We start from the raw sequence: 17,721 nt of genomic DNA, 5'->3' as shown, positions 1-17,721 counted from the left end.
ACAAAAAAAAATCTGGTATTTTTGTTTCGTTTTTGACTAGTGATCAATGAGCTGGAATCGAAATACGTTGAAACAGTTGAAAGAAATAGTAAAAAAAAAAAAAAAAGAAGCTCCATCTCTAAATGACACTGAAGTTGTAGATAGAGCTTTTAATTTAAAGTTCAATTTTCGAGATTACTGGTGAAGCCATTCATCTTTTAAATTCTGTTTACTATGTTTTGAGGCTGTTGAAATGTAATATGTTCCTGCATCTTTGTCTGTGCTGCAGATGTTGCACTGATCTGCCAAAGGGACTGGAGATGGAAATTAGCCGCGTGGGCTATAATCGCACATATTTACATGCCAATGTTCACTGTCCCTTTACAAAAGAAATACATTACATACAAATACAAATCAGATGAGGTTGTTTGTGTAGCACTTGACGACTAAGACACTGATTACAAATGCCCTTTTAAAATTTGTTGTTGAGGAAGCACAAACCCAAACATTAATTGTTATCGCGCATTTAAAGGAGTACGATAATGTCTGTATTTCTGTTTTACGTACTCGTGTTAGAACATGTCAAAAGTATTCCAGCTTAAAGACCAAAATGCTTCTGGATGCTGCGCTGTTTGATCCAATTAAAAACTCTTGACTAGCTGATTTTCTCTGCAGCTCTCCTGACATACAAGACAGGACTCGAATACAGTGTGAGTTCGTTCATTAAAAGTTGACGTTTTTAAGACATGTTTCCACTTTAATATGACATATATACAGTAAATCATTTAGCGGGTGTTTTGGGGGAGATGACATGGAGTTGTCAAAGTCAAAATGTAAAACTTTTTGCGGTATCAGAAACATGCTTTCAGGTTTTTTTTAGAAAACTTTTTTTTATCGCTAAGCATCAGTGAGCCCAACCATTTCACTCCTCGGCAAAAATCCGGTCGGTTTTGATAGAAGTGATTGCCGCACTGACCACAGACATTTTATCTGACCAAAAGCCGACAAGCATGACAAGATCGCAGACGAATTTGAGTCTGCTTCCTGAGGAATCAAAGACCAGCTTTTACTGAACTAAATCCAAGAGCGGGCAAAACATGTGAAAATGAGGAGCCAAATTACTAATTGGGGTTTGGTGAGAGTGAGGACTGAGAGTTTGTGCATTTTTTAGGTGTTGATTTGGATGAAAAAGGCAACAGCACATTTTCACCTTTTTAGTATTGTGTGTGTTTACGTACTGTGTGAAAAGGCTTGGTAACAGATTGCAGCTGTATGGTTCGCATTTTTTGCATGGAGTGTGTCCAGCATACAGTAAGACTACATGGAGACGGGATACATACAGTAGTTGTTTACCGAGGACATTACATTACAGTATTTGCAGCCTTCGCAATGTAACAGGCTGGACTTGTTTTCTGTTCATTTAAAAGTTAAAAGAAGAAAGTTGCTTACCTAGTGACACCGAGCCATTAGCCAAGAAGACCTACATACGCCACCGCCTCTATAGTCTATATCAGGCCAAAACAGATCTGAACTTTTTCAGCTGCATAAGATGACTCAGACATTTTTAGATGAAGATATTATTAGACTATGTACTTGGTTGCATTTGAAGATTGGATTTTCCATCCAAGCAAAAATAATGATGCTGCTGAATAAAATAGTTGTGGTCTTGATTTGAAAAACCAAAATGCTCAAAGTCACAAAGTTAATGAGGTCAAGAAGAAATATTTTTGCATTATTGAAATAATTAATATAGCTTTTGATGATTGTTATCATGGAGAATTTTAACACTTTTTAATTGAAACTCTTGAAAATTATTAATTTCTATATTTATCTGCAAAGACTTAAATCACTCCTCGTCATTTACAGGGACTTAGACCTTAGGAAGTAGAGTAGTGTGTGGGGCTGACTGTGGCTTTGTGCCTCCAGTGTCTGTGTACTCTGGCATACGCCGGCATACTCTGGTGTACTCTGGTGTACTCTGGTGTACTCTGACGTACTCTGGTGTACTCTGGCATACTCCGGCGTACTCTGGTGTACTCTGGTGTACTCTGGTGTACTCTGGTGTACCACAAGAGCTTCACCGACCACTGAGGCTAGATTTTTTCAAATCGTAGGAGACACTTCATGTGTTTACTAGCAACGATTTTGTAAAAATCTAATTTATGGTAATTGAGATTAATGTATAAAATTCAACAAAACATGCTATTCACCTTATTCCAGAAGTTCGCGTGGGCGCCGCCATGAATAGTGCTCGCCCCTTTTCTCCTATCTGTTAACATGGGTCTGGAGAAGTCCACATAAAATCAGTCACTACACGAAAACAAAGCCGTTTTTCGGCCGCACTGAGAAACGGTGCAGTGTTGACATGTTGGTGCAAATGAACATTGGTCATTTTACACAAATCAATCGACTAAACATCAGATTTGAGCGGAGAATATTTTCCCTCGTTCTCCGTTTAAATGAACGGGCTTCGCGCTCGACCGGAAGTGTCTGGACAACGGAAGTGCCGAGACAACGCAAAAAGTGGCAAAAGTGGGCGGGGCGGAATAAGGTGAATAGTTTGGCCTAAAATGGTACAATGTTTGATTAATTTAATTATGCACAAAGTTAAGTCTAAGTTTCATGAAACACAATTTAGCAAGGGAAGGAAAGAGTTACAAGCCCAAAAAGAAATCTCTCAGTGTAGGCCTTGTGGTAATGTCCTGCCCTGGTGAGCATGATAACGGCACAAGAGGAGGGCATTAGTCCAGGGCCACTATCCGGTGTGTTTAAATGAATCCTGCTGACATACTGTACATATGAATAAACGAATACTCAGTCGGTCAGTGTTCACTATGAGCTGTTACTGCAGCTGGTTTGACCCAAGTGAAAGAACCCCAAAGTCATTATAGAAGAGTCCTCTGTTGTAAGCAATGTCCTGCCCGGGACACACTGAAGAGCTCTTATGTAATGCCCTCTTCACCAGGGTCAACCTTATTGCAGTCAGCGCCGCAGCCAAAATTAGATTATCGGTAACTATTGTGTTATAACACGGATAGGGCAACAAAAATCAGCTTAACCTCAGCTGCTAAAAGCGGCAGTGGGAATGTGGATCTCACCGTTTCCAAATATAATTAGAGGGTAATACAGCAAGGTTATGAACAATGCCTATAGCAATAACAGTCCACCTGTTTGTACGACTGGGTACAACTCTCCCAGATCTCTCTCCCTGGGCAAGACTTTTCACAGACACGAGTATTGTACTAGAAATAACATGGAAACTATTACAAGGAATGAAAGCGTATTTTCTGTTCGGTTACATTGCTATTTTCATTCCATTTCCATATTCCACTTACTCACGACAGTCACAGTATGTGATATGAAGGGCATCCAGCACACGAAATCTGCCAAACAACCCTGCGACCGGCTCTCTAATGCAACCTTAAACCGATAAAGGAATAAACTGAAGTATTGCAAAAAGATTGACTTGGGCAGTAAGGTCTAGTCGAGTGGAAATCCTTCTTGAACAGAGAGAGACAGGTTACAGCATTATCTCCTCATCTATATCACTCTGTATCCCCAGGACAGTCCCCCCCGTCCCGCAGATCCGATACAGGCTGAGGTGGGAAGGGTCAGGCACGAGGCTCAGGGCGGGTGAGTCATTGGCGAAGAGCATTGTTAGAAACAGTTCTGTGTCAGAGAAGGTTAACAGTCCAAACAGGAGCTGCTCTCAGTGCGAGACACTGGGTACATGAAATATACGGTGTGAGAGATGACAGGGGTGCAAGGGGAAGCATGTCCAGTTACTCTACTGAAACACTACTAACACTACAAAATGTCAAACCAGGGGAAAACCAAGTAAAAATGTTAAGTATAACCCTATTATAATCTATCCTCTCATGTGCACTTTAAGTCGCTATTAGTGTTTTTGCCATTATATTTAGTTTCTTATGCTACGGATAGTGCATTAGCAGCTATTGAGATAACACTAATTCACTGTGCAGCAATGCCAGAGACTATACAAGAGGAGGATAAGACACACTTGCACACACCTCTGCATAGACTATAGATATTTTAATTCAGAGAGGGATGTATTTATAAGACTTGTTTACGTCATGTATGTTGGATGTAACCTGTTGCCAAGGATACTGTTGGGTTTCTTCTGACCAAGAATGAGCGCAGAGGAGAAGCCGCTGCATAGTTGGAAATGATCTGGACTTGTACTGTATAAATTACGCATCCTGTTCAGTGTTATATGGTTTAGCATTATTGTTTGAGATTTTGATGGATTAACACGAGGGCTTCACAAAACCCAAATTTGAATGGCTGCAATTAGCGTATTGCAAAGGGAGCAGTTATTTAACCTGTACAATATCCTTTGCAACAACAACATATCCTGTTTTCCTGGAGTCCTACTTCATCTAAAATCTGCTAATCCTGTAGTTTAGATCTTTGTAAACATGTTCCCAAATTCGTGTAGTTCTTGTATTTGTCCCAGAGAGAGTATAATACGTAAATGGCCATGTACTGTGTAGTGCATGTTTCTTTTTACTGTTTCCTGAAGGCTTTTGGGTCTGGGAGTAACTATGGTGACTGACTATGGTGTCTATCTATACAATACAACAACAGAAGAATAATTGTTAGTTCTAAAACGATATTCACATACACACTATTCTTTTCATTGCACAAATAAATTAGCATAATACATATGTATGCCTAACAGCTGCCTATAGCAGAAAACTACTGTTGGTAGTATTGCTATATCAAATTGTGTTTGCAGGGACAAATGTCACAAATGTATTTTCCTCTATGCCATTTTGTGCATACTAGGCAATTGTATAGAATCCCAGAGTAGTTGTATAAAACAGCCTACTCCAATATAGTTACATTATTTATGAGTACAGTGGAAAAAAAAACATATGTTGTTCCAATATGTTCAACCACAAGCTAACAATTTCCACGTATATCCCATTTGTATATGACTTATCGCTTCTCTCCTTTTTTTCATAGTTCATTGCGCCCACTAAAATCTCAGCCATGATCCATATTGTAAATGAACGCCTTGCTATTAGCTATGCATGAACAAACAATAATGCGCCAGATTGTTTCATTGGATGAATCTATTATAAATATTCAATTCACGTGATGTTTATTGGAGCTCCCGCGTGCCTTTTTCCACTGTTACTGCATAAAAACGACATTAAAATTTACCAAGCATTACCTAACATTGGCGTTACGACTACAAGTGCAGACTAAGGCATTTGTGTTATTAAAAACTTATGAACTTGCAGTTAAAAGCATAAAGAAGAGGGAAAAAGGTGCTCTCTCTGCTCTTGATAACCTGCCCTATACAATTTACTACTTTGAGTGAGTAGAGATTTTAAGGCTTCACAAATATGCGGGGTTCATAATTCATTTGGCTTATCCATGAAAGCAGCTCAGGCCTTCAATAAAATGTACAAATATTTACTGAGAAACAGCTTAGCCTTTTTGATATCTTGCCCCTTTCATCCCACGCTCAACATTGTGCACGAAATCACCAGCGTAGTTCAGCCGTAGTGCCCGCGCGACCTTGTAGAGCGGCTTTTGTTGCTTCAGATGGAGCCTGTCACAATAGCAGCAGTTGTTCCGAGTCTCACTCCAATACGTGGAGGAATAAGTTGTGCCTGCCTGCGCGCTGGACACAATAGAGTTAGACCTGGCTTAGTCCTGGTTATTCTTGCTCTAGTAGTCCTGGCATGCGTAAGCTCATGGTCTAGTCCAACTTTCAACTTTGATGGGAAAACAAGCATGAGCAATTTTTCAGTTGACACATCCAAACACATCCATGCTAAGGCTCACCGAACAACAAAGATTTATTTTCAAATAGATGGAGAGTAGCCTTTAACCTCTTAATACCCACCTGAACCAAGCACATTTTCTCCAGTTTGGCTTTACCCAAATCAACAACAACAAAAATGCATCAAAATAGCTACAGAAATAAGGATAAAAAACGATAAAACATGATAAAAAAGCAACAAAAAGCCACAAAAAAAGTGACAGAAGTGACAAAAAAAACATGCCGAAAAAAATGACAAGAAAAGGAATGAAAACCAGCAATAAAAGCGCTGCAAAACTGACGCAAAGATGTGGCGAAAAAGCCCCCTAAAAAATGCAACAAAAACACAACAAAAAAGTGACAGAAAGGTTGCGATCACTTTTGTAGGTCTTAGCTTTCAAATGAGGAACTACACTGTTGCTCTCCAGTCGACAACATCAACATGAAGACTGGAGGCCCCCAGTGGAGAAGTTTAGCTGATGATAAAACTGTAGCAAAACCACTTCACCTGTGATGTGAACGTCACTTTTGGTCACAGCCTTCAATATAACGTTATGTAGCATGTTTTTAATTATATCTGATGTGAAGCACTCATATGCTATGATATAATGTTAGCATCTAATTACTGGCAGCTAGTTGTTGTAGCATTAGCTGTGTTGTTTACATACGATTTCATTCAGCTGGAACGCTCTGAGGGCGTAAGTCGTAATTTATAAATAGGAAAAATGCCTGTGACCTGTTGCCTGAGATTATATGCTTAAATAATTGCAGTCTTTGTGTAACGCTCATTACAATTGCAACAATTCACACACTTTGATTTGATTGCAGTTAATCTTACAGCCATGGGAAAGTCCTTTTGTTTTACAATATCTGACAATTTCAAATCTCCTTTTTCATATATTGCGCAACCCTATTGTTGATGCTATTGCCGATGCACTAAACATGTATGACCATGACACATCTGCAAAAATGCATGATTATTTTTGACTATGGGTGAGTTTAACACTGTAATCAAATGATTCTACACCAAGGCAATGTGTGGCTTTTTTTGTAGTCCTAAATTGCATCTCCTTTCTGTCATTTTGTGACGCAGCTGTCTTCAACCTCATCCCCGTTGGCCTTCGAGTCGTGGCGATCCAAGGCGTCCAAACCAAGCTGTATTTGGCCATGAACAACGAAGGCTTCCTCTACACCTCCGTAAGCTCCACATTTGATTCCTCCCTTAGCCTTATTTCTATGGATGGCGCATGAGCAGGGGCTTGTCTTGGCTCCTCGAGGAGTGTGAGGCGACGCGGTGCCGACCCGGACAATTGGCATTTAATCACGGGCTGACACGCACGGACGGACACCAACATTCACACAGTCCCCACGGGCAATTCAGAGGCAGCGAATCACCTACACACATATGTTAGCGGGGAATGGAGCTGGACACTAGAAAACTCATTGCAGCAGGAAGGGGACACTTGAGCATGGGAATAACAATTGGTTTCAAATGTACGATGAATATATTACGTTTACGCTCACTGCAATACAAGACTGCGCAGATTGAACAAGAATTTTATATACAAAAATGGTGCCTGTCACTTTGAACAAACAGATACAGTACAATAGATTTCAGTCTTTTACAAGTGGACATACTGTGTAATGCATAAAATAGGCCACTGTTTTTCCATTCTGAGGTATGTTCTTACTTGAGCTTCGACGAGTTGATGTGTACCTGTCTGGTCTTTGTACGTGCGCTCAGTCACGCAAAACGATCAAAGATGTTGTTAGCATTAGTCTCTCCTCCTCTCCACTATGGGGCCAAACGGGGGTGAAGTTAGAAGCGACCAAGCTCGTCCACGTTTTCCCTATTTAAATATGGTTACATGAGTAGTTACACGATTCAAGTATAGATACACAAAATTAAATGAATCATGTCGATTTTCTAAGCGGATGAAAGGGTATACTATATTGTAAGGCATAACTAGCCTGGGAATACCCATGCTGCTGTGTGCGCTCGAATCATTTCGAACTTCACATCAGTCTGGTGACCATGGCCAAAATCTTTCGCATTGATTTGGGGGGCACTTCGAAGTCCGTGCAGGAAAGTGAAGATACTGCATGGACGTCGAAGTACTCCTAAGGTGTTATTATGCCTTACAATATAGCACCCCTTTTAGTCCTTTGTTAAAATTTATAATCATTAACCTCTTAACTCCCACCTGAACCGAGCACATGTTCTCCAGTTTACACTACTCAAATCTAAAGGCATCGAAACAGCAAGAAAACACACATAAAAAAAAGCAACAAAAGAGCGACAAACACACAATTAAAAAGTGATGAAAACGCAAAACAGGAGCCACAAAAAAGCCACAAAAGAGCAACAAAAACATACCGGGAAAAGCCACAATAACACAATTAAAAATGGACAAAAACACAACTAAGAAGTGACAAAAACCAGATGAAAACATGACAAGAAAGCACCAAAAAAAAGCAGGAAACAAAGCGATGAAGAAAGCAAGAAAAAATGAACTGCGAAAAAAAGTTAAAAATCTACGAAAAGCCAGTCAAAAAAGAGACGTAACATGCAACAACGCAACAAAAAAGTCACCATCAGTTTTGCGGGTCTTAGCTTTCAAATGAGGCGTTGCACTGGCCTATTAGGCTGTAAGCTCCTGTCAAGAAGCTTTTAGATGAAGCTGAACGGGAGAACTCGGTTAAGAGGTGAAAGGCCATTTTTTGTTCTTCTTAAGTATATTCTAAAAACTGACATTGTTGCACTTTAATCGCTCCCTCTCTCATTGTTAGAAATGTGGAAAAGGGGCCTTTGAAGCTAATAACAATAATTTGAAGAAAATATACAGCATGTCCCTTTATGTATTTTAGACATGGATGAGTTAGTCTATATAAGCCAGACAATTTCCTCCAAACTGCTCACAGATCCCTTGTTGCGTCACCTCTATTGTTTTGTCTGCGTTCTAAATGGCTCCGGTCTGTTGTATCGAGCGCCTGTGTCCATTGTCATTACTCTATCATTAAAGACAGCCATCTCTGCTTTCCTCTGGCCAGACTCGCATTATCACGGTATCAACGCGTCAATACTAAACTGCACACTGCTCCTCCGTTAAAGCCTGCCGTCTGCCTTATCTGAGCTCTTCTGATATTGTGGTTTGCTGTGCATCGATCACAGCCCCAACTGAGATAGGAAGATTACTTTGCGTCCGTTTGGCTCAAATTTGTTTCCTTGACTTTCTCAATCAGATACACGCGTTATAGACTTTTTAAAGAAAAATCACAAAGCGCTCAAAAGGAATGGCCGCCGCTAGATTTCAAAAGGTGTAATGTCTTGTGCGAACAACAGAAAGTCCCGTCTTCATGTAGTAGAAATGTTCATCCTGTAGTTTTACAAAAAGGTTTTCGCATTATGTTTTAGTCTTATCTCGTACTGTGAACTGCTGAATACTGTGAACTGAATCTTGTGCTTGGCAGTTTTGTCTCGATTGACAAGAAGACGGCGAGGGGATTCACTGCAACAAGCCGCCGATGGATTGAACTAAACTTTGAGCGCAATTCATAGTTTGCACAGAGCAGAGAAATGAGACACTTTTTTCACTTTTAGAAACACATTTGCGCACAGTTCAGACATTGCTGTTTGCTGTTGCAGCTTCATTTGAAGATAACAAGCATTAAACTGTATCCCAGCAGTGTAACCGAGGAGTTTTGCGGTGCACTGTGTCATATCTGCTTTGACAACAATATAAGTGCTTTGTGATTTTGCTCGTTGGCCTTTTCACACTAATCCAGTCTTCTGTCTGGAGTGGTTGGGCAGGTTTGCGGGACATGTTTTTGTTTTTTTGTTTGTTTTTTTACATGGTGAGCTTGTACAACGCCATTGGCTGTAGGAGGAGGTTGGTGGAGCTGTTTTTTTGGTGACTGTTTGTAAACTCCCTGTATTCCATTGTCACAAAAGAGAGCACAGTGTGATTGGCTGGATACTCCATTAAAGAACTATCATACTTCCCTTATCTTATGTAATTTTTAATCAAGAAGATATTAATGTCTCCTGTATCTGTGACAACAATCCGTGCACTGGAGTTAGATTACCGTAGTGTACCGCTGTGTGGATTTGGCAAGCTGCTGCAGTAATTATATCTGTGAATCCATATGTGTCTTGTCAAATAGTAAAAGTACATTTGTAATCTACTTGCAATACTTGAGGAATTGTTCAGCCCTTCTGTAGAGATGCATAAATTAGCTGGGAGGTTGTAAAGGCAGAGACGGCATTAAAGCAGCTCACTGTAGCTGTGGAGAAGCGGAGGAGGTGGGCGGTGAAAGTGAAAATGATGCAAAAACAAACAAAAACAACACGCACACACACTTGTAATAGTGTAAACCGACGTTTGCCAAATCACGTTTCACAGTTATTTCCAAATGTGAGACAACACACAAAATACAGATTTTGTTTTGTATTGAGTTGGTCACAGTTGGTAACTTTTTGGTAAATATTACTCACCCTATGTGGATAGTGAGCAAAACCTAAGTTCGCACCATGCAGATTATTACCATAAGTACAGTTTTTCAGCGCCACCTCAAAGTGTTGGACCGAGCATGTACCATCAGGAGGAAATCTGGACTAGATTAGATCTAAAAACCCACACACACACACATACAGACAGACTGACAGACAGACATTATCCAAGTGCCGCGTAAGGCTCCTATGCTGCTGGCTGATATTGGCTGCAGACATCCACATGTAGAAATGTTCATCAAATGGATTTCCTATGTTGCCTCTTGTTTCACTTGCAATGCACCCCACAGACCGAAATCTCTCAGTCTAATATTGCTGCAGGTGTATCCCCTCTCTTCGCACATACGCCTCTGTTGCATCACCGTTTTTATTTGCTCTGGTCATAAACTCATATCTGTTGATCTTCTCATATCTCTGTTCCCCAATAACAAACAAAGAACCACAGGCTTATTGTTTTCCTGTCGGCTGTTTTTCTTTCACGCGCAGTTCTTTTCCTAAATAACAGGTTGTCTGTCCAAAGAGTAAATCCAGATCAAGTTGAAGATGTTAGCTTGAAAGTGGACATAGAAAAAGGCATATTGTGGCTCATGAACCTTCCTTTGGGCATCTTAGCTTTGATATTCTGTGTGTTGTAATGTGGGAAAAGAGACATCACCATGTTTGTTTACATGCAGGGAAACACACGCGCAACAGTATGCAATTAAGCCTCCATTTTTTAAAGCAGTACTACGTCACTTGTTGACCTTAACAAATCATAGTCCCTCTGGGGGTAATACAAGTGTTGATGGGATGATTGGGGGGTCTTTCAGCTCCCCCTGGTGTCTCTGGCCAGAAAACCACAATTGCAACTTCGCTGTCAATGGGTCGGAGGCCCCCAATACACTAATGTAATCACAAAGAAGAAGCTAACAGGCTAACAGGCAAAACTGTGGGCTAGCGCCACTTAAATAGTATGCCAAGTTTGAGTGAAAAAAATGATCTCCATTGAGTAATACGATGCACAATATCCCTCTCTCCCTTTGTCTTTTCTGTCAGTGTAGTATTTACTCTTGCAGACAAAAAACGCAACATGCTACGACACCTGCAGTACCGCTTTTGGCCTGTAGGGGCATGAGTTACTTAGTACTGCTTTAATCAACAGCATGCTAACGGATGCTATGATGAAAGCAGAGCAGAAGGGTGCAATAGGGCTTCCTTACTTGCTTAATTACATACTCTTAATTATTATATCTATACAGCATTACATCATTACAAATGACCAAAAATGATCCAACAGTGGATTTTCTGTTTGTCTGTTTTTTATTGAAGCTACTCTCAGTTTACGCCAGTGGGCTCTTCACAAACTTATGAAATCGCGCTGTTTTGACCCTGTCTCCCTACTTCTTCTGTGGCATTGGTTGGTATTCCAGGGAGTAGCCAGTTGCCATGGAGACGCAGGAATAAGGAAATGCAAATGTCAGCTGTCCTGAACGCTGCAGTTTTTTTTTTTTTTTTTTTTTTTCAGAGACTCCAAGGCTTTGGTCGAGATAAAGATTCAAACAGGCTCAAAATTTACGACTGAAGATTTGAGATATGAGGATGTGCTGGAGAAGTAGAGCAGTGCAACGTTACAGGGCCCGTATCATGAAAAATAGTGTTTCAAATACAGTGGTTCTCAACTTTTTTCTGCCATTAACTCCTGTCACCAGAGGCCACATGGGCGACTATAACATTTTGCATTTTCATAACTAAACTACTCTATTTCGGGAAAAAAATATTAGATTAAAACAATCATCAATATCCAATACGTTAAAATGTTTCCTAGTTTGTGAAGTTTGCTGGAGCTGGGATCGAACCTCCTCTCTTCGGATCGGTGGGTGATCTCGACGCTGTTAGGCTGCAAAGGCAGTTAGAGTAGGGAGATGCAGGACAGATTCAAGGTTATTTCTGAAAAAAAAAAAAGGAAAACTGTCTGACTAAACTGGGGCTGCATCGGGGATAAACCAGGACAAAACATCAACATCAAATTCCCAATATTCTCTGCAGCCACGGGGCGGTCGGACTTAAGCACATCACGCTCTCGCTCTCCCCCAGACTGCACTGTCCATTCAGAACCGCATTCATCAAAGCTCCCGCTCCTTTATCCGAAATCTCTCCCTCTTTTTTTTTCCCTCAGGAGCATTTCACGCCCGAGTGCAAGTTTAAGGAGTCGGTTTTTGAGAACTACTACGTCACTTACTCCTCGATGCTGTACCGGCAGCAGGCTTCGGGACGGGCCTGGTATCTGGGACTCAACAAAGAGGGGCAGATCATGAAGGGGAACCACGTGAAGAAGAACAAGGCCGCAGCACACTTCATCCCAAAACCACTCAAAGGTAACGCCAGGGTATTAAGATTTTAAAGAAACAATGGGAGATAAAAGGCCTTGTACCTGATTTTTTTTTACGCTGAAAGAGAGTGTGAGTCAAGTTTTAACTAAGTCATTCTGAACTTTCCTGCCGCATTTGTAACATCACCATTCTTCACAGGGATGAGTTTATCTGCACGTTTCACAACTTTCAGCGATCAATGCCGTCACGGTAATGCTTACAACAATCCTGCTGCTCCACAATAGATAAAAGTCCTTTACAAGAAGGCGCACCGTGCACAAAGGTCTTTTTTCACAAATGTCTGCCTGTGCCGTACACGAAAGGAGAGCAGAACAACTTGGTTCCATTTCGTGAGCACTTCAGTTTATTAATAACATCTTTATGGCCACTTTCGAATGGGAGAAAACTGAAATCTGATCAAACTAATTGCATGCATTTGCACATGAGTATGTTTATAGAGGTGGCACAGGGACATTGCCCAATTGTGATTTCAATTACCCGTTCAACTCCAAAAGGAAATCCAGTGAATACAGTAACAGTACAGATTTTCAGCATCGTTCTTAGCTCCATGTGCTTCATATTTTCTTCACGGTTCTCATCCGGAGTTGCCACAGGAAATCTACTGCCTCCTACTGTGCAGGGATTGATTTGAGATGATCTTTTATTGAATAAATTATCCCTACACATAAAGGGGGGCTCTTGCAGTCGTGCTTAAAAAGTCAGCCAGTCAGTACAGAGAAATAGGCAGACATGAATAAATGAATTGCGCAGGACACGACCACCTCAAAAAGGTAACATTAGGACACTGGAACTGTAGGTTATATCGGACTGTATTGGGATTCAGTAGTAAGGAAGTTATAAATATTTGAGTGGGTTTTTACCTTAAGCTTTGCCATTCATTCAGATGCTGCCAAAGCTGATCATCTGCCTCCTATAGCGTGGAGGGATTCACATATTGATTTGACTCATCTCTTATATATGGGCGTAATGACAAGAGGATCGAAAGGCTGAAAATAGTGGACTTTTCACACATATTTCCTACACCTATTTAGACTTCATGAATCATTATTTAATCCAATATTTTTAAGTTTTAACACAAACGCAATCATCTGAGCAAACAAGCGGCTTTAATTGACTCAATGCGGGTGCAAGGCTTTCTGTCTGGTTGATATCGATGTTCTCCACAGAATCCAATTATTTAAGGAAATCACAGTTTCCTTCATAAACAACACAGATCAATGTGTTCGTTAATAACACTTTGTTTTCTGGGATTTGCTCAATAGGCTTTTGTATAGATTGTGTAGATGCTAGTGCTTCTTATTCGAGGTTGATGTGAGTAGTAGTAGTAGTAGTAAAGGCAATGACACTTCCTCATAAAGGTCAAGTTTATTTCTATAGCACATTTACAACAACCACGGCTGCCCAAAGTGCTTCACAACACAAACAGATGATAAAAACTATGAATACAAATACAAACAAGGCATAATAAACTTTACGTCAAAATCAAGTAAACAAAAATACAATGGAGAAAGTTGAACATATTAAAAGGCCTGTGTAAAGAGGTGGGTTTTAAGGGAGGACTTAAAACTGCTTAGAGTCGGGGCCAAACGGATGTTGAGGGGCAGACCGTTCCACAGTCGGGGGGAAGATAAAACAGAAGCTACAACAGATAAAACAGAAGCTACAACTTCCACCGTGCTATAGTCTCAACAGAGGAAGAAACAAGTCAGTAATAAATGTGAAAATCATACCAACCGAAGATGTGGATATTCACAAAAAGTCACATGGTTTTTGTTTAGACTCTTGCGCTTTCTAATAGTGACGACCTTTACTCTAATATAATATGTAATAAAGATGAGGATTTAGCTCAGACATCATTAGCCATGGCCAGTTTGCTGAGCTGGAGAAATCCTACTTTGAGAAACCAGTGCATGTTGGCTAAAGGTTAATGAGCTTTGTGTGTGTTCAGTTGCCTCTCCTCTGTTCGCTGTGACCTTTGCTGATACAAGGGTGTTTCTCTGTAAAAGTGAAAATAGATCCTAGGAAGGTACATTTCTCCGGAATCAGGGACGTGGTCTTATTTTTGTTGCCGCGGTGATGTCAGGTGTTGTTGAGGGTGGCGTGAGAGGTGAGGTTGTCCAGTTTCCACGGTTACACATCTCCAAACGTCAACGATGTTGCGAAGAGACAACAGAGGTGACGCCCTGCGCGGCACAGAGTGGAGGAAGCGGTCGTAGTCATAGTGGTCGATATTTATGTATGTTTTGATTGAGAGCAAGCCGATACAAGGTGGAGCTTTCCTGTTAGAGTTAAGGTGTACTTTATTGTCCTCAGTGGAAAAGTTGTTGTACGTCTGACCCAAACTTCAGCATTGAATGATGGGTCACATGCAGGCGACAAGTTTTCCAACTGGGACACGAAAGTACACCTTAAAGTGATAGTCTGTAAGAATCCAAAATTAGGAGAGAGAGAGAGACATACATATGACACATTAGACACAAAAACATAGTTAACACAATTATATTCAAGATTTTGCTAAAAATGTGCCCAGATTTCTCTAGTTTGAGATGTTTATAGTTTCGCTTCCTTATTGGACACCCCCAGGAAGTGACATAGATAGAGGCAAACTATTTTAAACCGTTGCCAACCATGTTATGTAAGTAAGTAAGTAAGTGAGTGCTTTATTTATCATTGTACTGAGCCAACCTGACCAGCATGTTTTTGGAGGTCGGGAAACTATGGCACCTGGAGGAAACCTGGCTGGCTTGCCTTCAGTGCTCCTCAGATCCGAAACACTGCACCGCCTCCTGGGCTTGTCCCTGTTTCAGAGCGTGGTGTCCTGCACTGGTTAGCCCCTCCCCCTCCCTCTTCCTCCTGCGCAGCTCCCTCCGCTCTATAGTCTTTCACCATCTCCTCGCTTGTCAATGGGAAACGAGTGAGTCAAACTGCTATGGAAATTTATCTCTAATCTATGTCACTTCCTGCTCGTACTTAAAAAATAACTTTTCTTCCCAACTTTTCTTCATTAAAATTGCTGCTTCATTGAAACAAAATGACAATTATTACTTACAACAGATGTTATGGATCTAAATAAGTCATATTTTCAAAAGCATTAAATTCTGTCATATGCACTTTAAAATGCAGATCCAGAAGGTCAGTTCAATGCATTCTATTAGATTTGAAATACATTTAGACTTACAGACAATCACTTTAGTCATTTCTCGCTCTCTTGATTCCTGATGGTGTCAGTAGAAAACAATCACTGTATATATATTTTCCCCTTTTTGTATTTACAATTTCTTCATTGTCAACTGCATTCTGAAAGTTATGAATGTCATGCATTTACTTGTTAGAACGTCTAAATGCTTTCATGAGTTTTCTGATAATAAACCTGCACGCACCAGGCGAATTCTAATCACTTGTGTATTTTTAGCGAGTTCTCTGTAAAGTGTAGTCAAGGCAATGGGGGCTTGTTGCCAGGGTGCATATCGTTTACATGTTCACTAAAGTTGGCACTAAACATGTGTTGCATCGTTTTGTTTCTTTCATTCTTTTCCCAACGCTCTCACCTTCAGTGACTAATTTTCGGGAGAAAAACGTGGCAGCGTTTCTCATAATCTGTATCTCTTCCTCTGCGTGTTTTTGCAGTGGCCATGTACCGAGAGCCATCCCTCCATGACCTCACGGAGCTGTCCCGATCCGGATCCGGGACGCCCACGAAAAGCCGCAGCGCCTCTGCTCTCCTGAACGGAGGAGGAAAGTCTCCCAGCAACAATGACTTATCCTAGCCTTTGTACCCGTTCAGAAAACACGCACTCACTCTTTTCGACACCTTTTACACGGTACAGAAACACAAACAAACAAACACACACACGAATCCCACATGAACCGCGAGCTGCACATAGATCTCAGGAGAGGAAAAAAAAAGTTATTCGGAAAAATTGGACGACGGGAACGCGATCTTCCACTTAACGGAGAACCACTGTGTCTGACTTTGATGTACATATATCCAACTCAATGGACAATCAAGCCCCTTGTTTCTTCTTGGCTTCGGAGGCCAGGGATGCTAACTTGTACCATAACACAAGGAAGAAACGGACTTCTTAGTCAGTCACACAGTTAACGATCTAAAAAAGACTGTTACCGAGAACCAAAGAGCCCAGTATTATAACTATAGATTTTGGAAAGGGTTTGACGACAAAGGACATCGGGATCGAACCTACTACTACTCCTACTACAACTACTACCGTTACTGCGATGTTTACACAGAGCTATTGGGGTATTATTTTTAAAAAGTATTCCTTGTACACTTATTGGGGGTTTGCATGCTGGCGTGAATGGAATTTGAAGATTGCGTGCGAGCGTGCAAGTATATATGGGGGAGGGGGGGCGGGCATTTTATCCTTTTTCAAAGTTACGTTGTATATCGGATAACTGAGGGCTTTCGCGAGTTCAATTGTATATGCTTCCGTGTTACTTCTTACGACGTTTTTTGTGTCACTTTTGCTGTATGTCTGTTCGTTTGTTGTTGCATGGACCTCAGTAGCCGCATGCCGGAGGGTCAGATTTTGCCGATAAAAAGGCCTCGTCTTGGTATGTTCGCTATCAAGACAGTGGTGAAAGGGTTAAAGGTTGAGAAAGCACTGCTGGACCATAAGATCATGCACCATGTTGATCAAAAGAGCGGACCAATGCTGTAGGGCCGGGAACCTTTTACGGTGAGAGGAAACTTATAGGAGCACAGTTATCAACAACAGTTTAACATTTTGTTTCATGCTGTGGACGACTAGAAATGCACTAAATAAATTGTTTGTAAAGAAATGAGAACTCGCTTCGTCATTGTTTATGTATGGACGTCTTCAATGAAGGTTCTTGAGTCGCGTTCTGGACGCTGTGGTTGAAGTGTCGAACGTTTCGCCTCTCATCCAAAAGGCTTCGTCAGCGCACTAAGGTTCAGCTCAGCCTTGAACCTAAGGTGGTTTCGCGCATCTGATAATTTCCTGGGGGTATTCTTGAGTCTGCGTGCCGAAAGAAGGGTGTCTCTCCCAAAGTTGGCAGTAAGAGGTAGATCTGGGCTGAGCTGAACC

General features: G+C 41.0%; 1 protein-coding gene across 2 annotated transcripts in view; it reads left to right on the top strand.

The window, feature by feature from the left end:
* fgf13b (fibroblast growth factor 13b) overlaps positions 1–17,455 on the top strand; it is a 47,087-nt gene extending 29,632 nt beyond the window's left edge. For both annotated transcript variants that reach the window (XM_079565763.1, XM_079565762.1), the window contains exons 3-5: positions 6,870–6,973; positions 12,442–12,640; positions 16,283–17,455. In XM_079565763.1, coding sequence (XP_079421889.1) covers positions 6,870–6,973; positions 12,442–12,640; positions 16,283–16,422 — 443 coding nt within the window. In that variant the 3' untranslated portion in view covers positions 16,423–17,455. The remainder of the gene's footprint in view (positions 1–6,869; positions 6,974–12,441; positions 12,641–16,282) is intronic.
* Positions 17,456–17,721: the final 266 nt, after the last annotated feature.

This window comes from Gobius niger, assembly GCF_951799975.1.
Source record: "Gobius niger genome assembly, chromosome: 11".
Classification (NCBI taxonomy): domain Eukaryota; kingdom Metazoa; phylum Chordata; class Actinopteri; order Gobiiformes; family Gobiidae; genus Gobius; species Gobius niger.
Note: the sequence above shows the minus strand (reverse complement) of the source record. Positions and strands in the feature narration are given on the sequence as shown.